We start from the raw sequence: 22,781 nt of genomic DNA on the forward strand, positions 1-22,781 counted from the left end.
AAAAAAAAAGTAATCAACGCTTCTTGTCAAGTTATTTTAATGTTACCATAATGATTCCAGAGGAATATGATTAAATTAAGAGAAAATGTGGAATCCTAATTTGGATTTTGGTGGCGATGTACTGGATTTTTTTACCCAATGTCTACTTTTCACAAGAAGTAGACATTATAATTCTTTTTTACTTTAAACATTACATTTTGGGTTCCATTGCGGTGGAGAAGGAGGGGAGCGGCAGGAAACAAATGTACACAGCTGGTGATGTTCCACTTGGTTTTTAATTTTTATCCAAAGACAGAATTATCACCCTCCATTAAACTCTGCAACACTGGAATTATATTAACCAAAATGTGTCCTTTCTGTTACTTGTGCAATTTTCTAGGCTATTTGCTCTTTTTACCTCTCCAAGAAACTGATTAGGTTTTCCTCAGATAAAAACATTAACTTACATAATAACTGAAATACATATGATAAGTCATGTTTTTATTTTATTTTTTCTTCTTCTTTATCTTGTTCTTTGTAAGTCATTTTTGCAAATGCGACTGTTTGATTATAACGTGGGCGATGGAAAAGCCAACATAAGGCCTAAAAACGTAACCACTAGTATAAAAATTTAAATCATTCATGAGTATTTGTTTTAATATTTTTTTTAATAAATTAATGAGCTAGTATATTTTTATAAATAATATCTTAATTTCTATTCTAACTTGCGTTATCTGAAGAGTAATGTTTCGGCTTGAAATGCCTGATTAACGCAGCACCGCCCCCTGTTATGAAAAAGCTACTCCTACATTTCCCGTGAGCCACCAAATAAGATTCCGGCTTTGTGCGCAACCTTAATTTGTGTCCGGCGGGAAACAAAGAAGGTTTGTGGGGGACAGAGGACAAACAAGGAGCAAGGTTGGATCTCAGTTTATATTTGTACATTTTTAAACATTCCTCTCTTGTCATTTTGAATTAATATGCCACCAAAAGTCACAATGTGTTCGTTGGGTAAATATTTTCTCCGTGTTTGTTGTGGTTCTTGTCAAATATTTGGGGCATAGCTCTGTGCAGCAGTTTATCTTATCTTTTAAGCCAAACGCGCTTACCTAACCATGTGTCCATCTGTTTATTGAGATGTCTTCCTAATAAATAACAGCGTGGACATTTCTTAGGTTATAATGTTTCCTTTGGTTCTCCTCGTTCACTTATTTATCTCTAACAATTCATTGTTACATGAGGACACAGACAGCTTCTTTAATAATGGCTCTTCCTTTGTAAGTAGAATTAGTGTCAAACAGGTTAAATAGGCCTTTTAATGTTTTCAGCATCAAGTGTTTTTGTTTTTGCGCTCATCCTCTTATGGGTTGTTGTTCCAGGCGCCTAACAACATGTCTGTAGATTGGATCGGATATGGATATGCTACTCTTGTGGCATCAGGAGGAGTCGTTGGTTACGTGAAAGCAGGTGAGAAATGTTTCATGTTTTCCTGAAAGCAAATCCAGTCTGTTCACTTTAGTGCATTCAGTAAGTTTTAAACCACTCCTGCATACTCCACCACTCTTGGAGGAAATCCCTTAGCAAAAAGTAGTTTATTCAAGTTTACTAAAAGTGCACTAATTTCATACTTAAAATCAGGCAGTGCACTTAGAGTTTACTTATTCTAAACTATATTTCATATACTTAACAATAGTATAGTCAAGTGTACTTGACTATACTATTGTTTATTTTAGTGTTTACTAAAGTATACTTTAGTAAACTTAAAAATGCCCCAATTTAGTTTGAATAAATATTACTTTAGCAATACTTCAAGTACACCAAAAGTACATTGTTCGGTATACTTAAGTATTCTTAATAGAATTTACTTCTAGTATTATTTTTTGCTAAGGGATATTTCTAATCTCTTTTTTTTTCAATCAAGAACAAACAAAAGACAAAAAAAAAAAAACATGTGTTTTACCTTAGCACTGTTTTAACATTTTTTCAAATTAATTTCTCTATATCCATCTGTTTAGTTGACTAAAGAGTCTGCCATACAAATATGCACTACCATTGGAAAGTGTTTCCACATTTTTCATATTTAATAATAATAAATATTAGTTGAACTTTCTTAATCTCACACTGGAGAAATTAACAATCTACATTTAACCCATCCCCTTGGGGAGCAGTGGGCTATAGTTTTAACTGTTAAATTAATAAAAACGTATTATAAGTGGTTAAAAAATCAAAATTTTAAATGTCAGATGGTGTTATTACATTAAGTCCTGAAATGTCACAAGACTGCTTGAAGGTGGGATCTTAGTTTGATTTTATGATAAAGCTGATGAATTTGTTGAATGTCTGTTTTGTGATGTTTTAAAGGCAGATGGTGGCAGCCTATTTATAAAAGTCAGTTTCACAACAAATGGAATTACATTTCAGAGATTACTATTTATTTATCATATGGCTAGTTAAGTGATATTTTGCTTTTGCTTTTTCTTCTAACAGTTTATAACAAAGTTAAAACATTTTCCTTTAGGTCTTATAAAGCATTTTAGTTAATGCATTAATAAATCCCATGAAAATAAGCAAAGCTTACCTTTTCCTTGAAGACAAATATGCATCTTTCTAGGCAATAAAAACATTTTATAATACAGATGGATTCTAATTTAATAAAGTGAGCAAATGTTCTCAAAAAAATTAAAAATAAAATGGAGACGGGTTCATAAGTGTAGTGTTGTTCTCTCTCCCCAACACAGGCAGTGTCCCCTCACTGGCTGCTGGACTGCTCTTTGGGGGGCTCGCAGGTTTTGGAGCCTACCAGATCTCCAATGACCCCAAGAATATTTGGGTGTCTTTAGGTATGTGCAAATATTTTGAACACATATAGTAACTAATCATCTGATTGGGAATGGTGTCAGAGATGGGTCTTCAGGTTAACTTTTGTCAAAAATGATTAATAAAATCCAAAAAGTAATAAAATAATTTTGTGAAAAAGTCTGAGTAAAATATATCTTAACAAGGTAATCAACTTTTTTTGTGACTTGGTTTATTAACTGTCATGTCTAATGATGCAGCTACCTCTGGAGCTTTGTCTGCCGTCATGGGGAAGAGGTTCTATGGGTCGAGGAAGTTCATGCCAGCTGGTTTGATGGCAGGAGCAAGGTTTGTTCTGAAATACATCTCTAATAGCGCAACAAACTACAGACAACATAAAAGGGATTTAAAGGTGGTATTTGGGTCGACTGTCGCAAAGGATTTCAGATAACCAGTAATAGTTGTTTTTTTTGTTTCCAGTCAAGTTGTAGTACGTCTTTTTTATTTTATTTATTTATTTGTTTAGAAGTGTGAATTTCTCATTTCAGCCTGCTGATGGTGGGGAAGCTGGGTTTGACGCTGCTCCAGAAGCCTGCAGCGTCCTCGTGAGGTGAAAGCTCTTCAAGAACAGTCTTCAGCTGCAGTTTGGTCACGTTTTAAAACAGCATCTCAGAATTGTACATGCACTGTTATTTTGGTCAAAAATACAAAAAAGTTTGATGATAAATGTCTTGTTTTTTTATGAACACTGAACTATTAATTTACGAATATAAAATTACAAAAGGTTTCATTATTTCCTTGTATAATACAAATATCTTGGAGTACTTTGACTCTGATTTATATTTTTCCTTTTGGAATTAATACTGTATCTGCTGTGTGTAATTCAAAACAATTTTCATTAGATCCTGAATGAATATGACCAAAAGCTGCCAATCAGTGAGATTCCCCCAAAAGGCAGACCACCAGAGCCAAGAGCTCCAGCTCACCTCTACAATAATTTGTTGACTGCGTAAATGACAACATTAAATCCTTTCCCACTCTTGGTGTCAGAAAAAGCTGAACAAATTACACATTAGTAATTAATGAGCAATAACTGATAGGTAATTAAGAAACTGCAGCCCATACATCAGTAGATTTATTAAATTTCAGAAGGTGAAATATCTGGGTTTCTGAAACAAAAACAAAAAACCTCCTGGTGGTGGGGAAGCTGAGTTTGACGCTGCTCCAGGAGCCTGCAACGTCCGCGGTAGGTGGAAGCTCTTCAGCTCCAGTTTGGTCATGTTTTAAAACAGCCTCTCAGAATTGAACATGCACTATTATTTTGGTCAAAAATACAAAAAAATGTTTGGTGAAATGTAGTTTGTACAAAAAAATTCAAGACTTGTTTTTTTATTACACTTTGAACTTCTATTAATTTATGAATATAAAATAATTACAAAATATTTCATTGCATGATACAAATAATCTAGGAGTACTTTTACATTATGAACATTATGATCCTGCTACCTGCATGAAACGTTGCAAATCTCTGAACAACAAATGTACAAAATAAAATTTAAAAAAGGTTTAATTTATAACATGCAAGCATTATGCATTTGATTGGGTTACACTGGATCACCCATGAATACTTTGAGATTTCCTCGTAGACAGTAACACTCTTGGCAAACATTCGACCATAGGAAGTATGTGTAATAGCAGCAAAGTTGAACTCCTCTTGGAATAAAATATGCATCCAGGTGCTCAGGATTTAAGATAGCTCCCAAGCATGGTGATCAGTTGCTGCCACCTGTTTTTTTTGGATAATCACTTTCTGCCGTACTTGGCTGTCCAATCCACCCTGCCGTGGACCGGCTGCACACCAGGAGCTCGGCTCAGTAGGCTACCAGGAGTTTTCTCTAGCGCTGAAAAGCTGCTGCCCTTCACCTGAGTCCTGTCTGCCCGCCGCTTCAAGCCTTCGTAATCTAAAGAGAAACGTTAGTCAGTTTTTTCCACATAGCAGCTTACTAAAGTCACATTCAGTGGGTCAGAATATGATTAAAACGCTTATTTCAGTAACTAACCACCAAAAGTCTTCTATAGATGATGTACCACAGATTTATGTTTTCATCAGTTTCTATAATAAGGGTTATTTTCTTCTTTAAAGCAAATGAAATCACATCATTTAGAATTAGAATATTTACATCAGATCAATAAAAAAAAACCCTTAAAAGGTTAATTTATCCTGACTAAACACATCCAAAGTTATTGAATATAACCCCATACTTTTTTATTGGTAAGAAGGTGTCTAAAAGAAAAGGTTTAAAATTGCTACTGTAGTTTTAAATGATTTAATAACAGCAAATAAATAAAAATAAACCAACCACCAGAATAATTTACAAAGTTAGTACCTTCATTAGTTTCACTCAAAGAAGAGTTGGAAATGGGCTTGAGCTTTACAGGCTTATTTTCTTTTTTATGATCAGGAGGAGAGTTAGAAGAAAGAGTGACTAAAGTAAAGAAATAAGAGACAAGGTTTGGATGACTTTAGTGACTGAGATATATGAAGTGATGGAACAGAAAAAAAAAAGTGTCATTGACATGGAAAGAAGCAACAGGTGGGAAAGCGTTTATATCCGACTACAAATAACAGCTGAAAGTCTTACTGTAGTGCTGGCCCGCCAAGGGGGCGAGCTGGATTCTCTGTCCCGCGGCACCAACCTCTTTCTTTTGGAAGGTAGGGATGTAGCCACCTGAGAGGTTGTATTTGGTGCTAATGAAGTTTCCTTTTAAAGAGAAAACAGACCATTAAAGGAGTTGGTATTATATGTTAAGATTACACCATACAAACATCACTGGTCTAGAAAAGAAAAAGAAAAATTGTGAGATAAAAAAAAGGAAAATGCACCAAAAAAACTGAAACCATAGCTGTCCTACAACATTATTTCACTTGTATCAACTATAAATGGCAAGTGGGTTATTTTCTTGACCATAACTTCATGTATGTTTCCGCTGTTTTTATGCACTTGTTGAAGTCTTAACTTGAATATCAGGTTGCATTTGCTGCCACAGCGGCTGTTAGTCATATTTTCACCTAAAACTATTCAATACACCATGAACAAAGTCCTGCAATTTTTACTAGTTTAGACAGTGATTACGAGATGTGCTACTGTTTCACACATAAACAGAATACATTAAGCATAACCTAAAGATTTAGGAGGTCAATATCAGCCGCTAAGACTCCAGCTATACTGCAAGCTTCTGCTAGGTCCACCACACGTGTACTTCCTGACATGCAGACATGTTCAGGACAGAGATGCGCTCAAACACACACATACACACACACCGTAACACAGCCAAAATGTTAGGTTTTGTTTTTTACTTAAGCACCTTTTAGAAGATCCGTTTTCTCCAGGATTCGTTCTTTGATAACAGTTTTCTCTGGAGTGCTATCCATAGATTTAGAGGCATTCTCTTCTAATCTCACAAATTGTAGAGAAGGAGAAGAAATGCATATGCATGCAATAAAAAAGCAAGAGAAAATGATTATAAAAGGAAATATGTTAAAATAGGAGCAAAGAAACAACAGGAGAAGAAAAGGTAAAGAGAGGTGAATAAACTTTGTGGATATTTAGGGAGCAATTGATTTTTAACAGACTGCATCTCATACATAGATAATGAAAGGAAAACCTGAGGTGAAAGAAGGACAGCAAAGGAATGAGGTGGCTATTGTGTGACTGTCTACACAACGAATGATTTATAGATGTCTCCTGTCTTTAAAGCTGTGGACAATTCAAGAGTCCTGAACCAAAGACATTGGTGGTACTTTAGCCGCTAAAGAATAAAGTAGAATAGAAATATGCGTCCAACAGTGGGGGAATTCAGGAAAGTTAAAGAGAAATTTAAGCATTCAGTTTTACAGAAAAGTAAGAAAAAAAAATACAAAAGCAACAAAGTAAGAGACAATAAAGCCCTAGGATAATTGTTGGACTACAGAAAGAATACAATTTACACATGTTGTGTAAAAGGTATCATCAGTCTCGTAAAAGGAAATATCTTGTGCAGCAGTCAAGCAACAGACGTGACCATTTTTCCGTTTGTAAACATTATTACATGTTAGAATAATCTGGGAAGCTGAGTTTTCTCCCCTCTGCACTCTATCAAACATCTCCAAACATGGCTGCATTAGCAGTCATTACCTGCATTGGCTCCGGCCACTCCTCCCCCAATAGGGCAGAGTGGTTTATTTACAGTGTTTGAGTTCTCCAACAGGTCCCGCAGTGTCATTCCCCTCAACCCCTTCTCTCCAGAGGGAGTCTGATTCTTGCTAATTAAACCTAAAAGAAAAAAATACATAAAAATCGAGTGTTTCTTCTTGCATTGAATACATGCAAATTGGAAATTGACTCCTTCACTGCTAGGAAACGCAAAGGCAGTGTAGTGATATCTAATGTCTTTTCATTGGTAGAAAAACGTTTATTATTACTTACTTTTTTTTTTTTTTTTATGTACCGAAATACAGGAGGAGGCTTTTCTATGTCCGTTATTGCAACTATTTAATAAAATGCAGAAATATTTCCCTATTAACAGATTCATATCCAAACATTTCAATGTTTCGAATAGAGGTAGACGTATACATTCGCCAGCTGGTGTTTTGATAAAAGGCCAATGGAAGGCACAAAATAAATGTTTTACTCCTTAATTTTAGCTTTTAATGTTTGGGATATTCTGTGTTACAGATAATCACAGAATGTCTTGTTACAGAAAGGCTTGTTGGAAAATGTGCACTGATAAGATAGGGGTGAGGGGAAGACTCTCTCATGTGGCTGATTATCCTGCACAGCAACTTAACGGCAGATTAGTCATCTTATCTAAAGCAGTGCTAACCACATCAACTCCTGTTACTTTGTAGTGATAAAAGCTAAAATAAACAGTTACATATATTTTTAACATTTAATGACCACAAACTGTTTTTTTAACTGTGTTTGGACATTTTGTTTTAGATAATTTCTCATTGACTCTCAATAGAAGGCTGCCTATTTGTCTTACCTGGCAGGTAACGGGACTGGGTTAGATAGCGCTGCCGTGCTGCTGATCCAGGAATAATATCCGTTTGGCCAAGTTTAACATTGCTGGGTATTTTTGTTACTGTGCTGAATGAATATAGAGGTTTCTGCTCCTTGGATCTGTGTACAAATTAGATGATTAAAAAATAGATGTTTTAGTTTGTTTTTGTTAAAAAATAAGCTGTATTCCTACAATCTAATGAATCCTGCAGCACAAACGTGCCTGCACCTTTTATGACATGATAACACTTACTGTGAGCAGTTCTCTTTAGAGCGCCTGGCCTCTTCTCCAGTCCCCAGGCTAGGCTTCTTAGAAGTGGAAGCTGCCGTTTCTGATTGGTCGGATTCGTCCCAGCTGTCCGATGTCTTGGAAACTGCCTGTCCCCAGCGACGTCGGCCGTTCTTTAGCAGCCCCATCCCGCTGCTCCCTATAACATTTTCACTGCCAACTGATGCCGTCTTCTGTTAAAAACAAAAATCTATATATTCTACGCAATTCATCTGGAAATAAAAGGCTGGAGTTTCGTGAAGATACTCACTGCCTGGGTGACTCCATCTATTTTACTGTCAATCTGAGGCAGTTGAATCTGATGAATGGGTTGATGATGCTGATGGCTTTTAGAGGAGGAAGCTTTGTAATCTGATGATGGCTCCTGGGGATCTGGTTTTGATTCGGAGAGCTGCTTCTGAACAATCGGTCGAGTCTGGACCTTCTTAACTTCTTGGCTCTGAGAACGAGGCCCCAACAATTGGCCTACTTGGAAATAAGGGTACCACAAGGCCTTGCCGTGGAGAGCAACGAGAAAGGGAAGGCAAATCTTAAAATCTTCCCAATAAACTAACAAAAAGACATTATACAAAGGTGTCATATGAGGCTTCACTTCAGATCTTCACTCACCTGTACAGCGGTGGGCCTTTTTTTGGGGTCCCACTGCAGGAGGTCATGCATCAGTGCAATAGCCCCCTTGCTGGCATTTGGAATAAGGGTCTTCAGGTTGGTCGGCACACAGTGGGGGAAGCGAAAGTTCATAGAAGTGGCTAGTTGGTAGCCCTCCGGCCAATCAGGCTAATGGAAAGAGATTATATTAGTGGTACCAAATTATGCATTCAAAAATATGTTTATAAGGTTTGGTACTTTATCAAAAGACCTGTTGTTACTTCCACTCTCTACGAAATGCTAGTTGGTTCTTTAACCCAACTGCTGGGTTGAGCCTGTTGGGTCATTTAATTAGGTTATTTTCATAGGATATTCCGAAAACTCACTAGTTTATTTCTCTTGGGCATGATGCTGTATTGGGTTGTAAATTCTATAATGTTGTGTTGGCTTAGTTGGACATCGAACTGGGTTGATGTTCGAGCAATGTGCAACATAGCACCGCCCATCAACTGTACCTCAACAACAGCTGATGAGACGGACCACACTCAATTCAGCACAAAGTAAGGTTTGTGACATACTTAGCCTTTTTTTTTTTAACCATATATGATTTAAATTGTTATAAGAGGCTTTATATAGTCATTAAGACGTAAGATTTTGAGGCACTGTTGAGTATTAGCTTCATGAATTGAATGTAATGGAATGAATGTAGTTGTATGTTAAAAAGCTAGACGTCAGCTTACACACTGATGATTCTGTGTTTTTTTGTAAGTTTTTTTCTGTAGAATTACTAAGAATATAAGTCAATAATAAATCAATTACTAATGCATTCAGTATTTTTTCTTTAAAGTTAACATTGTAAGTAACAGAATCGTTATTTACAAGAAACTGTCGCACTCATTTGTGCTTCTGTTTGCAAATAGTTTTCTTTGCTCTCATGCCTTGACTGTGATCTCCAGCAAGGATACTGAAGTGATAGTTGTAATATATGAAAAAAATTATCATAGGTATAACATAATATAATAATATTATATATTTTAGAATCCAAATGTATAATATATGTTAACAACCCAACTTGCTGGGTTAAAATAACCCACCAGTGTTGTCAATATGAACACTTGATTGGATTATATAAGCAACCCAAATGTTTTATTAAGAATATCAACCCAATTTGTTAGGTTAAATCAACCCAGCGTGTGTTCTGTCCAACATTTAACCAGCGATGGGTTGGGAAACTACTCAAATGGGATTGTTTTTAACCCCACATGTTTTATTGCATGCACTAGCCCCTTTTTTAAAAGGAACACAAAGAAAAACAGATTTTTACGATTACATGTTCAACTGCCGTTGCATTTTAAAGATACAATTCACTTTATATATCAACTAGCAATGTCAGTGTATCCTATAAATTAAACCATCTGTAAAAAAATAAAAATAAAAAAAAGCGAGACAGAAATTGCTGCAGTGGGATTTTCAAAATGTAGAAGACAAGTCTACACTTCTACCTCTTTCACTCCTGGACCTTCTCACCTTTTTAAATGTGCCCAGGACTTGGCAGATCTTAAAGATTACATCCACTTCACTAACTCCAGGGAAAAGAGGTCTAAGGGTATAGAGTTCAGCCATGATGCAGCCAACAGCCCACAGATCAATAGGGGAGCTGTAGGTAGAGGACCTTAGCAGCACCTCAGGAGCTCGGTACCTTGATGGAGAGCAAAATGTAAAAGTTGATTTGAAGTGATATAAAATCATCTCAACTGTAAAACTTTCTAAGTAAAAACATGTGTTGCAGTTAGATATCACATTCATCAACTAGCATTAATTGTTTGTTTTTTTACCATCTTGTTGAGACATAATCTGTGTAAGGTGGTTTGGAGCGGATCTCTCTGGCTAGCCCAAAGTCGGCTATTTTCACCAGATCTGGACCCATGCACAGCAGATTCTCAGGCTTCATGTCTCTATGGAAGAACCCTGGGGACAAAAAGTCATAATATAAAACAATAACCAGAAAGAAAACAATTTGTAAACTTTAATAGGGAAAAAAATTGAATTTAATCTCTGATTGTTTTTAAAAAAACAACATAAATGGTATATTATGCAAAGAATAGGAAAGATTACTATATCATATTACCACTCATACTTTAAATAAATAAATGTCAGATAAGCTTTAAAAGACAGATCAGGCTAATTAAGGTTTATATCAATTATTCAGACCAAAAAAAAGCAAATTTGTCATGACATAAAAAGACATACACCTTCCTCCAGTATTCTAGGGTTAACCAGATTTTGGGTAACTGTATTCTGTTGCAATCAGTCAGCTGTAGAATCTTTTAAGGTGTGTTTGTTTGTTTTTTTACTAAATAGATTCATATTTTATGAATTTTTAAGTGTAGCTAGTTTTTCTTCAACATCAAATTCATCAGTTCAGCATGTTGCATCATGAGGAGAACTGAAAAACATCTATAAAAAAAAATCACGGCTGTAAATTAATCAAATTTAGCTACAGGGGTGAAGGTGTTTAATGGTCTGAAAAGATATATTTTGCTCCATTCGTCTATATAATTTATTTAGGAGAGAGCATGAGCATACCTAGTAGCTATAACCAATAACATACTAACATAAATAACAACATATAAACATATTTGCATATATAATACCTCCCTACCTATTGGTCACACTAACAAGGTTGCTTACATGAAATATATCAAACCTAAAAAAGCAAAAGGTCATGTTATTTTTTCCAAAAGAGAAAAATGACAAAGTGAAGCCCCTTACCATGCTTATGCACAAAAGCCAACCCAGACAGCACTTGAAACATGATGTTCCTAATTTCATTCTCTGTGAACATCTTGTTCTCTCTTAACACCAGAAAAGAGGAAAAAATAGGGGGGAAAAAGAAAGGTGCAAAAAGGACATAAAAGAAAAATGTAAAATTCATGCATGGAAAGGTACATGCCTTATGGTTAAAGGACACATGGATGTTTACAGTGCAATATTCATTCCCTATTTTTAATTTTGTCACATATTAAAAGTTTTTTATTGCGGTTTTCTGTCATGCATCTACATAGTGTAGAATATACGTGGTTCATGAATTTATATTAAATTTATCAAAATGAATATGAATCAAAATCTGAAAGTACTGCCATGCTTTTCTGTTTTAATCCTTTTCTGTGACCAGAGTTCTTTTTTCATACTCTCTGTGGCCTCAACATTGGTCATTACAAACAATGGAACTATATGTGGCTTGCTTTTTTTTTCTTTTTTTCAGTTCTTCCATAAAAAAAAACAGCACTGATTCATGCAGGGGTTTGAATACCTTCGCATCGCTCTGCCGAATGATTGTCTGTACACAGACATGCTTTTCTATGGATCTTTTTATCCATGTAATTTGCAATTTATATATACTTAAAAAAAACTTTCAGATGTCCTAAAAAGCCTTTAAGGTGAAACTAAGAGCATCCATGCATCCTTTCATGGCACAGAAAACAGAGTTAGACCAGAGTTAGATAAATGTTTCCATCAAGAGAGTGATGGAGGGGTCCCATACTACAAGAATTATAAGAATTTAAATCAATCAAGCTATTTTTCTTTAGAGAATCTATTCTTTTGGTTTTCTTTCATATTTAATCTTTAAACAGTGCCAATACTTTGACAGTAAATATGTGTTGCTGAATCTTGCAGAATGAAACCACTCCCAAAAATCTGGAGGCATGAACCCATTACAGTGTACCTACCGTTCTTATGAATAAATGCCAGACCTTGCAAAATCTGAAAGCTTATGTTTCTGATCACTGACTCAGGAAACAATTTTCTTCTGTAAACATAGAATTAATATTTGAATTTAAAGGGGCAGGCAGACACATCTTTCATGACATAATACAGCCTTCATACATAGCATCTTTAACTGCTATTCTTTCTGATTTTAGACTAAAGCAAACAGCTTCTGTGTTTTTTTTTTGTTTTTTTTTATTTGACAGAAACAAACCAGTTTCCTCTGCAAGTTTACACATCGCTAACAAATCTTTAAAGAAATTTCAAATATTCAACCAGAGGTAGGTACCAAGTAATGTTAGTGAGTTAAGATTTTTTTTTTTTTAAGTATTTGGTAAGAAGACTTCTCAAGAACTGTTTGATCAAATCCTCTGATTTAACATTTAAAAATGATAACGTCTGTAAAAAAAAGTCGGTAAAGTCTGGTATTCTAAAGACTAGAGTAAAACAAAAGCACAAAAAAAGTTACAAATGGAAAAAGCAGGTAGAAAAAAACTGTTTTCCGAATACATTTTTTTAACATTAACTTTATGAAACAATCCTCAGTAGGCTATAAATATATATGTTTTAACAAGTAAGAGTAGTGATTCTTCACAAGAACATTAAGTAAAAGTGAGACATACGATACAGTAAAACTATTCCTACAAGTAAGTTATCTTAAAAAAGTTACTCAAGTGAATATATAACTAGTTACTACCTCTGTAACTACTATATCTCAGTATTAAACTAACAACTATAATATAAAATGTGTAAAATATGTTGATGGACGTTGTGTGTTGTTTTAATATCATCATAGAACACCATCTTTAAACATTTTTGTACACCGGCTGCAGTCTTCTTACCTATCCTTCATCAGCTGATACAGGTTTTCTTTCATGTACTCAAAAACAAAGTAGAGTTGATCATCCTCTCTGATAACCTCCTTTAGTTTCACCACATTTGTATGGTTCAGCTTCTTCAAAGACTGTAGTGAGAGAAAATGTGAAAGACAGGAAAACATACTATGAAGCCTGCAAAAAAATTTTCACAGCCTTTAGTTGGGTCGTTTTTTAAAGCTTTGACTATTTCAGACTAGTTTATCTTAAAGAGAGGAACAACCTACATGAAAATAGCATTCCAATCAGTGCTTTTCTAACTTCATTTTTAAATGGGACATCAATACTAAAGCTGCTGTGTCAATCACTAATACTGATGCTGCTATCCATACCTTGACTTCCTTTAGATTTATACATTCTTCCCATGAGTAGAACTTCCGCTTCATCCTAGGCGACAGGAAAGAGAAATGAGCTTCTGCTGCATAGAGACGCTGTAAAAAGAGACGCCCTGTCTCCAGGTAACAACAAATGGACTACATAGTACTATTATTTGTCTTTCTCCATAAATAATGCAGCTCCTTTGAGATGTCAAATTACAGCTAACATTATTTTAAGAGCAAAACTTCAAGAGTAACAGTGCTCTTGCTGTCAAACATGACTTTTTTTTCTAGTGTGGACTTAACCAATTTGTTTGTTTTGTCAGTTTCTTTTTTTTTGGGTTTGTTTTATATAATACATATAACAAAACACGTGAGGAGCTGTGTGGCAGCTGGCATGGGTTTATCTCCTCAAATCAACAATATCCCTCTCTCTCTTGGGAATTACATAAGAGCTAAAGAGTGAGCACATACGTATCTTTTTCTCCTAATATCCTCCACACTCTCAGGAACCTGACACGCCCCCTCTACACTTTCACTGCCTTTTACCGTCACTCCATGTATTATCTTGCATGGTAATCAGACTACAACCAGTGGAGCCTTCACCCAGGTTTCTTGTCTATTATTGAACACTGTGGCTATGTGTATGAAACAAAAACTCCTGGTTTATTTGCACTACTGATCTCAAGAAACCTGAAATAAACAAATTATCTCAGGCTTGTATATCATATTTCAATGATTGATGGAAGAGAAGACTTGAATTTCTTGCTCCTTTCTCTTCTTACTCCTGCTCTGCAACCCTGACACCTCCTTTTTTAATGAAATGCTCCCATCTGTAAAAAAAAAAATTAATTTGCCATGGTAGCTATGGTTACACATCATATCAAGTGTCTAAAAATAACAAAAGATATCCCTATAATCCTTCCAGTTTCACAACATTCAACACCATAGACAAAAACAAACATCAGAAAAAGAAAACCTGATCTACAGAGCAGCTAATGTGCAGCTTGCAAAGCTACTCCAATGTGCAGCCACTTTAAACAGTTCAAAGAGTTGTATGTTAACATGTATAACACTATAACGTACAAGATAATCGGTATAAGCAAATACCAAGGTTTTAAAACAGACCGTTTATATAATTCCAAATGTTTTAAATGAAATGCCAGAGGTGGTGCAGACTCATTCAGGTTGTATGGAAAATACAACAAAGTAGCAATGGCCCTCCCCACCTGTTGCTGCTCAATCTTGGTCAGTTGGCTAAAGATGGCTCCTATACTTCTCCTTTAGATACAGGAAAGGCAAATTTATATCTGGAAATACTTCTGGTCTTAAAAAAAGTGGATACTCATGCAGTACAAAGTAAAAAGTGTCACCTATTTTTCTTTTTAAAGTCGTAGGGAAGCGGCTGTTCCAACAGTTGCACTTCCGAATTCTCCAGAGTGGTGCCTGACTTTACAGTGAATAAACCGAATGCGACTGGTTGATTATTAAGGGGGCAGGATTGTTGTGGTGGAAGGTTCGCAACAAGTTTGGTTGTAGCTGATTTGTCCAAAACATCTTGCTAACCAGTTAGCAACTTAGTGCTAGTAGGTTCCCAATGGGAAATTCCACTGGGACCAAGTAGCACTAAATTGGTGACGTAGAAATGTCACTGTCAAGGAACGCTATGGACAGCGGAAACATGCAAGAGGAGAGTTTTGTGAGGTCGTGGATGAGTCTCCTCCATTGTACATTTTTTATTTAGAGGAGAAAAGCGGGGACAAAGTTGTTGTGGAAGAGGACGCCAGGGCAGCAGAAGCTTGGTTTGGTGTAGAAGGTTTACAGCTGTACATGTTTGAGCCCTTGCCTCGCAACGCTGCCAGTTGTTAGCTCTAAGCCTGCGGAAGACACAGACGTCCATCCCTGTGAACACTGGGACGTAACTCAATGGGAATGGAAAGGATTCTGATTTCTTATTTCAACCATTGCGTATATTACCTGCGACATATGAATCAAGATGCTATGACCTAAAAAATTTGATTGACAGATGACCGTTGATATACGACTGGCCCGAATTTAGGTGTACAAGCTGACGTATAACTAACAGGCCTGCATAACATAACTGAAAAAAACACGGATTTTAGGACAGGATTTCTTTTTAAATAGAAATTTTCTAACTTTTGGGACAACATGGTCTGATAAAGAGTACATTTACATACATGTTTAAGCCAGAAGGATTTGAAATTTAAATATTACTTCCCTACGACTTTAAAGGAACAGTGCCTTAAAACAACAACTAGCAAGCTACACATGAAATGTCTGAAGCAACCAGCTGCAGGCTCTAATGCAAAAAATACAAATTAACCACCGAGTAGGGTTTTCGTTTAATCAATTCAATTTGATGAATCCGATTTTTTGTTTATGGCAATTTATTTTTTGAAGATTATGCTTTGTTTTTTTTTTTTGTTTTTTTTTACCAATGCATTTCTTAGCCTTCCATAGCTCAGAGTAACATCAATTCGTCACTTATTTTTCTTAGATGTGTACTTATAATTAATAAACTAGCTGTGTAATAACTATGGCTGCAAACCTTTGGGGTGTTTTTTGTTTTAAAAACATTGTTGTTTTTTTTACAAGCATGCTACACAGATTGAATTTGGTTGCCCTGCAAATGAAGGTCAGCTTCCCAGAGGGGATGATTGAAATAACATTTATAACTAGTTCCTGAAAGCGATATATATGATTTGTCATTTTAACTTCAAATTCTAATTGTGATACAGTCTTATCAATGCCAAAATGAAAACAAACCTGTTATAGATAACATTATAACCGCTAGGGCTGCAACAACGAATCGATAAAATCGATAAAAATCGACTTTTAAAAGCGTTGGCAACGAATTTAATCATCGATTAGTTGTGTCGCGCGATTAATGCGTCATCCGCCGCCGCCGTCATCCGGGGGAAGAAAAAAAAATATGGCGGAGCGAGTCAGCGCCGCAGTTGCAGTGTTGCCAACTCAGCGACTTTTCAGACCCCTCCAGCGACTATTTTTCAAAAAAGCGACTGGCGACAAATCTGGCGACTTTTTACGGTGTCACTGGCGGCTTTTGCCTGCCGTGGGGCGCCTCCCCCATCCCAACCCCTTTCTCCCTCTCCCACAGGAATCCCTCTCAGCGCGGCAGTCAGAGTCAGAGCCGCAGGATTTTAGTGAGGAGTTTACCCTCAGCGTCCAGACTGCAAATGAAGCGCGCATGCGCCGGGATTGACGGCGCAAATTGATCACAATAATTAAAATAGCCTGCGCTTTGTAAAGTGAAAAAAGTCGTAACATGCAACTTTTGTAAAAACAAATGACCATGGCACGGAAGCACCACTGTTATGACGCAGCACCTGAAAAGAAAACACGTTGGAGCCTTCAATGGCAGTGAAGAGAGCTGATCAGCAGGATGAGTAACCATGTTTGTTTCATTTTAAAGAGGGGAAACGTAACGTTAGTTTCTCAGGTAGCTCATCTGATGCTTTCCTTACCTTGTTAGTAGGTTACAGACAGTGATAAGGTTGGCTACTTATTTTACTTTTAATTTCATTTAAATTTGTTTAAGCAGCGTTTATATTTTCTTTATAAATAAATTAACTTGCAAATTATGAGGGCAAGGCTTTTAAAGTTTAAATCTTCTGGCAAAGATAAAGAAAAGAAGATCCTGCAATTTATGGAAGTAAAGCAGAACAAAATCCAGCAAGATCAGTAATATGTCAATTAATTATCTGCCACATTCCCATGTAAATATCAATGCAACGTTCATAAGTTACATACAGCTTATGAACGTTGCATTGATATTTGAAATATCAATGCAACGTTCATAAGCTGTATGTAACGCAATTTCGTTCTGTATGCACCCTGTGCATACAAAATGACAAATAAAGAAGTCTAAGTCTAAATATCTGTCTTTGGAGGATGTGTTTTTTTTACCACCCCTAGTTCTCTCATTTTTATTCCAAATACAATTTATAATTAGAATCACAGGGCTATTTTTATCTCTATGGTTCAGTATTTTCTCAAGTAGCAACTTTAACTGCTATACTTTCCTGTCTTAAAAGGCAGAACTCTTCTAGTCTAAAAAAACTCATTTGTTGAAATGGGGGGACCTATTGTTTGAACCCCTTAGGGGCTTTAAAAAACAAAAATGCCTGTCTCTTTTTGCGCTTTATGAAACAAAGTAGCCTATATTTTGTGGATGTACAGCTACATTTCTCATGTAAGTTTGCGTAGTTTTTACACAAACATTTATTTTTTCATATTGCACCAGTACAGTTAATGAGCAACCTGTACTTGTGTGCTTGTTTGTCTAAAATGTTTATTTTGGAATAAAGAGGTTAATATAAAAAATTTTTTTTGTCCGATTCATTGATTAATCGAAAAAATAATCGGCCGATTCATCGATTTTTAAAATAATCGTTAGTTGCAGCCCTAATAACCGCACTAATCCATATGTTACATTTTTAGCATCAATGTTATATTGCTTGTTTCTATGTCTTTAGTAAAATACATTAGATGTATTTTTTCCTTTTATTTACTATGCACAAAAACATATTTTAGCAATGAAAATAATCACTCAAAAGATTGCTATTCAAAATAATGTAAAAGTGTCATATTATTAATTTGTCTAAATTATATTCTTGATAGGTATTTTATAATTGGCAGAAAAATAGTCACCAACATTCAATGATAAATTCAATCCTTACCTCTTGATAGCTACAAGTTCTCCAGACTCATTGCTTCTCGCCATCAGCACATTGCCGTAGGTGCCATCGCCCAGCTGCTTCAGGATCGTGTAGCAATTCATCTTCTCTTAAAGCGATTTCATCAGCCTCTTGGTTGCACTTCTGTTTTTTAGATACACAGCTCAAATGTGTTACTCAAATATCTTCCCTGTTCATTTTCTCTGGCGTAGACTACAGTCCGGCACTCAAAAGTTTCCTGTTCCTTTTCCAAAAACACTCCAACAGCTAAAATCTCGTCAAGAGCTTAAATGTGATCTTGCAGTCCGTTGTCCATCTTTATAAGGAGCGGATCTTCGTGATGCAGACAAGTTTGCAGAAAAGACGCATCTGAGAAGAAAGATAAAGTGAAATCCATCAGTAATATGTCACTATTATTAACATACACCTACTCAGCTTAGGTCAGGACAAAGATGATGCTTCCACTTCCTGCTTGCTTGCCTAAATGAGAAGGATCAGGTGTGCAGCACATTAGTCTTGTAGGAAGCTGCGAGATGAACCCCCAGTGTGATGACACAGATCGCCCTAGAGGGATTAGTCTCAGGAGATGTAAATAGGTTGTTACATCACCAACATGCTTACCAGCGTCCACAGCACTCCCCAGCCTCCCTGCCTGGCAAGAGGATTTGATTGACGCCACAGGGCAAAGTGATCAAACTGTTTGGCTGTTATGTTCATGCAAATCATCTCTCCTGAGGGTTTCAGAAAAAACTACAGGGACCAGAGCTACAGAGTTTACAAAACATATCTCCTGTTCTCCTTTAGTTTGCTGCACGGTGCGAGGAACTGATATGCTACTTGAATATTCCAATGAATATGGACATGTTTTGGTTTATTTCTGTTTGTTTTCAGACAAAGCTTATTATGGAAATGTGATAATCTTAGTAACAGGCATGGGCTGGTGAGAGAATCTCATAGTTTAGCTATTTAAATTTTACAGTGTTTACAAACATTCTAAAAGTAACAGCTTTTACATAATTTGGTTGTTCTGACATAAAACGAACAATATTAATAGTTGACTTAATGTATTATATTCTAAAATTTATCTAAAAGTTATCTAAAATGTTTTTGTGTTATTCTGAATGAAATTCATACAGTTCAGTGCCAGACTTGGAAATATAATATATCCCTGCTAAATTTAGTTTTTGCACAGAATATTTTACCCTTTTTTTCTTCTACTTTTTATTATGTCACTCTGGGAGCCTAACAAGCTGATATCAACCGGTTACCTCGTCAGGCTTTCTAAAAAAACATCGGCAAGAACATCTACTTCAACGCGCACACAGTATTTAGATTTCTTTCAGATTTTTTTTTTTCTTTAGAAAGTTTTGCAGTTCCTAAGCTTCCCTGATTCTCAGGGGATGACTCCTCTGAGAAAAGACATTGACAGCATTTGGATGATGCATTATTTATACTGTGTGTATGCATGTATGCTGAAAATCCCTGCAGTACTTTAAATATCCATATATGATTTATCATTTAAAGGCAAATGTATGTAAAAATAAAATAGAAAATCCCTTCATTGTCCCACAATGGGGAAATTGTGGTGTTACAGCTGCAAAAGAGTCTAGCAAAAGTGGTATATATATATATATATATATATATATATATATATATATATATATATATATATATATATATATATATATGTATCTCTGCTTCTGTCTCCTTGAACCCCAGTCGGCCTCCCTGTTAAAAGGGAGTTTTTCCTCTCCACTGTCCCTACAGGCATGCTTAGTGTGAGGGATTGCTGAAGTCAATTAGTCAATGCAATCAACTGGTTTTCCTTAGATAGAAAATTCTGAATCAATTTGACTGTATAATCTGGTGACCTGTAAAGTAACTAGAGATGACATGTGTTGTGAATGTGACACATCTTAACAAATAAATATTGTGTTTCCAACCCAGGGATTGTATTTATCTTTCTTTTAAGGTAGTCCCACTACTTTATCAAAACAAATAGCAGCTCTATCGCCCAGTAACTCTGAGAATGTGAGGACAATGAATGAAAAAGGCCGGAGGTTCATTGGCCTAAAATGTGCTGGAGGGGATTTAAAGGGATTAGGATGTACCAAGGCCACATTACATTAAGAAGCTAATCAATGTCAATTACACACAGTCCTTCATACAAAACAAAAACTTCACATGTGCTGATGATATAGCCTATAAAAGTTATATTAAACAATAAAAACAGTTTATCCGAACGTATTAAGCCGCCATAGTTTCCAGAAGAGACAAACAGATCAAACTGGCAGAGTTTTAAAGTAGCCTACATTAAATACCTGGAAAATACACTTTGTTTTATGTCTTATCAGCTTCCTTCCTTCCAGTTTCCGCTGTTGTGTTTTTAGACTCACCAGTTAGGGCGACTTTCTTCAACCGTTGCCTGTCAGCTCCAGATAAACTGAAGGGAGAAGCAGTAGCGACGCACTCACGATAAACTCCTTTTAGTTGTGTGTGTGCGTGAGCTATCTCCATGGAAACGTACACACAAACGCGACTCCGCGCTCTACTGATCCGGCCAGCAGTTGACAGGGGGGTGATCACGCGGCCGCACTGATTTGTGGGAAACGTTGTTCTTTTACATGGAACAATAACGCGCATCGTTTAATGATAAAAAAAAAAAAAAAAAATGTCTTTTTTTTATCCAGTGGGTGTATTTCAATATCTTACCAATATTATAATATTTCACCGATATGTCAAAAAGGAAAACCATCAATCATCTTTGACCTAGTTCTCTTTTTTTTTCATGTTGATAACCCTACATGTTGTATACCAAAAAACTAATAGGTGGTTGCGGTTAGGTAGTTAATTGTATCCATATTTTTTGCAAAGATCTAAATGCACTACTATGGATCAGGAAAAAAATAATCTAATCAAATTGGAGGTGCATAGCTATTTATACCGATAGATGGCGCTACTGGAATACATTTGGGCTGATTGGTGAACCTAAGCCAAGAGAAATTTGTTATATTCATAAATAAATCTATATCAAACGTTCTGCTAATAGAGGGCTTTCTTTAAATAGCTCAGATGCTTCACAGCAAAATGTACTCAGAAAATCTCAGGTCACCAGATTTGATTGTCCTGAGATGACCTTAAAATGTATTACACTATAGGAGACATCAGCCTAAATGTATAAATTAAGATTGCAGCCCTGAAATCATTTTTGGAAAGAGACTTTAAAGTAAAGAAAATTAGTGAGGAGAATAAAATGGTGGGCTACTAAAATATTTGAAGCAAAGGATTAAGTCCTAGAATGTATTTAATGTATTATAATAAAGAAAAAAATAAAAGAACAAACATATTTTAGTTAGCATAGATATAAAATTGTCTTCCAGAGTGGACAGAGTCTCACACAAAAGAACAGCTTTCAGTGTCACCTGAAATTAAACACAATATTAAACTGGGCGTCATCAGTATTTCTGTCAGTATATGCTAAAAGTGAAACTCGGAGGAAGGTGCTTTAAGCTAAAATCTAACATCGGTATTTCAAAAACAAGTTATGTTAAAAAAATAAAGAAATTAGGACTATACAGTGAGACATGGTTCTGGTAGCATAATGTTGTGGTGGTGGTTTTCTTTGATGACATTAAAGGTGATCAGAGGTTTGTTATGTGATCTGACACCAAACATATAGCCATAGCTAAAATGTAATAATTGGATCAGGTGTGTCTGAAATGCCGACCGACAGCAACATATGGCCCTTAGAATTATTTTGTACATGTCCACAATTTTATGGTGGTACAAATCTGTGTTGCAAGCACAAGTTGAAACTTTTTGTAATGTCTTTAGTTCCCGACAATTGAAAATTTATTCTGATGGAAAGTTATATTTATAATAACAGACAGATAATTATATCTAACAGGAAACAAAAAGCAAATTCAGAAAATGGAAATTGTTTGCCTTTCTGTTAATAAGCCTGCATTATGAAATACATACCAAGAAAATTTTGTTTCATCACATTATTGCGTACAAAGTTTATCGGTAAGGTAATTTATCGATCTAAAAGTAATGATACCCCTTTTATTCTGAGAAATAGATTGTTTAAAAAATTGTATGATAAGTACTTTAACTTCACAAGTTTGTTTTATTTTAGAATTATATTCTATTCTTTTTAGCAGTCAAAGTTTTTTTTTGAAAGAAGTTGAAACCAGCTATTCTATCTACAATGACTTTCATTAATTAGGCAGTATAGTCTGCCTAGTAGCTTTGAAAAGATAGTTGGTGATGAGAGCTTGGTTGTGTCATTCTACATTAAATCTGTGGCCACCATAATCTGATCCATATGATCAGATTAGTTCTTTGTGCACAGTCATCTAACCAATTCATAAATCAGCATTTCTGCTCCTGTACAACTTGAAAATCCT

General features: G+C 35.7%; 2 protein-coding genes across 9 annotated transcripts; one reads left to right on the plus strand and one right to left on the minus strand.

The window, feature by feature from the left end:
* Positions 1–775: 775 nt before the first annotated feature.
* tmem14ca (transmembrane protein 14Ca) lies at positions 776–3,599 on the plus strand. 2 transcript variants are annotated; one of them, XM_038286790.1, is made up of 5 exons: positions 776–897; positions 1,359–1,446; positions 2,718–2,819; positions 3,036–3,123; positions 3,324–3,599. In XM_038286790.1, the coding sequence occupies exons 2-5, from the start codon at positions 1,371–1,373 to the stop codon at positions 3,382–3,384; spliced, it is 327 nt and encodes a 108-aa protein (XP_038142718.1). In that variant the 5' UTR covers positions 776–897; positions 1,359–1,370; the 3' UTR covers positions 3,385–3,599. The 2 variants fall into 2 exon arrangements, with proteins under 2 accessions (XP_038142718.1, XP_038142717.1); XM_038286789.1 differs by lacking the exon at positions 776–897 and adding an exon at positions 1,121–1,256.
* A 291-nt stretch (positions 3,600–3,890) lies between these two features.
* Positions 3,891–20,918, minus strand: mak (male germ cell-associated kinase). Of its 7 annotated transcripts, none has more exons than XM_038286784.1 (16): positions 20,769–20,918; positions 18,376–18,741; positions 13,670–13,724; positions 13,305–13,426; positions 11,467–11,549; positions 10,530–10,662; positions 10,222–10,393; positions 8,716–8,883; positions 8,357–8,599; positions 8,071–8,276; positions 7,801–7,937; positions 6,951–7,088; positions 6,142–6,228; positions 5,418–5,537; positions 5,163–5,261; positions 3,891–4,736 (listed from the first exon to the last, which is right to left on the minus strand). In XM_038286784.1, exons 2-16 carry the CDS (start codon positions 18,474–18,476, stop codon positions 4,579–4,581), a joined length of 2,022 nt encoding a protein of 673 aa, XP_038142712.1. In that variant the 5' UTR covers positions 18,477–18,741; positions 20,769–20,918; the 3' UTR covers positions 3,891–4,578. The 7 variants fall into 7 exon arrangements, with proteins under 7 accessions (XP_038142712.1, XP_038142710.1, XP_038142711.1 ...); XM_038286782.1 differs by having other exon boundaries at positions 8,071–8,279; XM_038286783.1 differs by having other exon boundaries at positions 8,071–8,279; positions 20,694–20,912.
* Between the last annotated feature and the right edge of the window lie 1,863 nt (positions 20,919–22,781).

This window comes from Cyprinodon tularosa, unplaced genomic scaffold, assembly GCF_016077235.1.
Source record: "Cyprinodon tularosa strain WSP-4 unplaced genomic scaffold, ASM1607723v1 ctg23, whole genome shotgun sequence".
Classification (NCBI taxonomy): domain Eukaryota; kingdom Metazoa; phylum Chordata; class Actinopteri; order Cyprinodontiformes; family Cyprinodontidae; genus Cyprinodon; species Cyprinodon tularosa.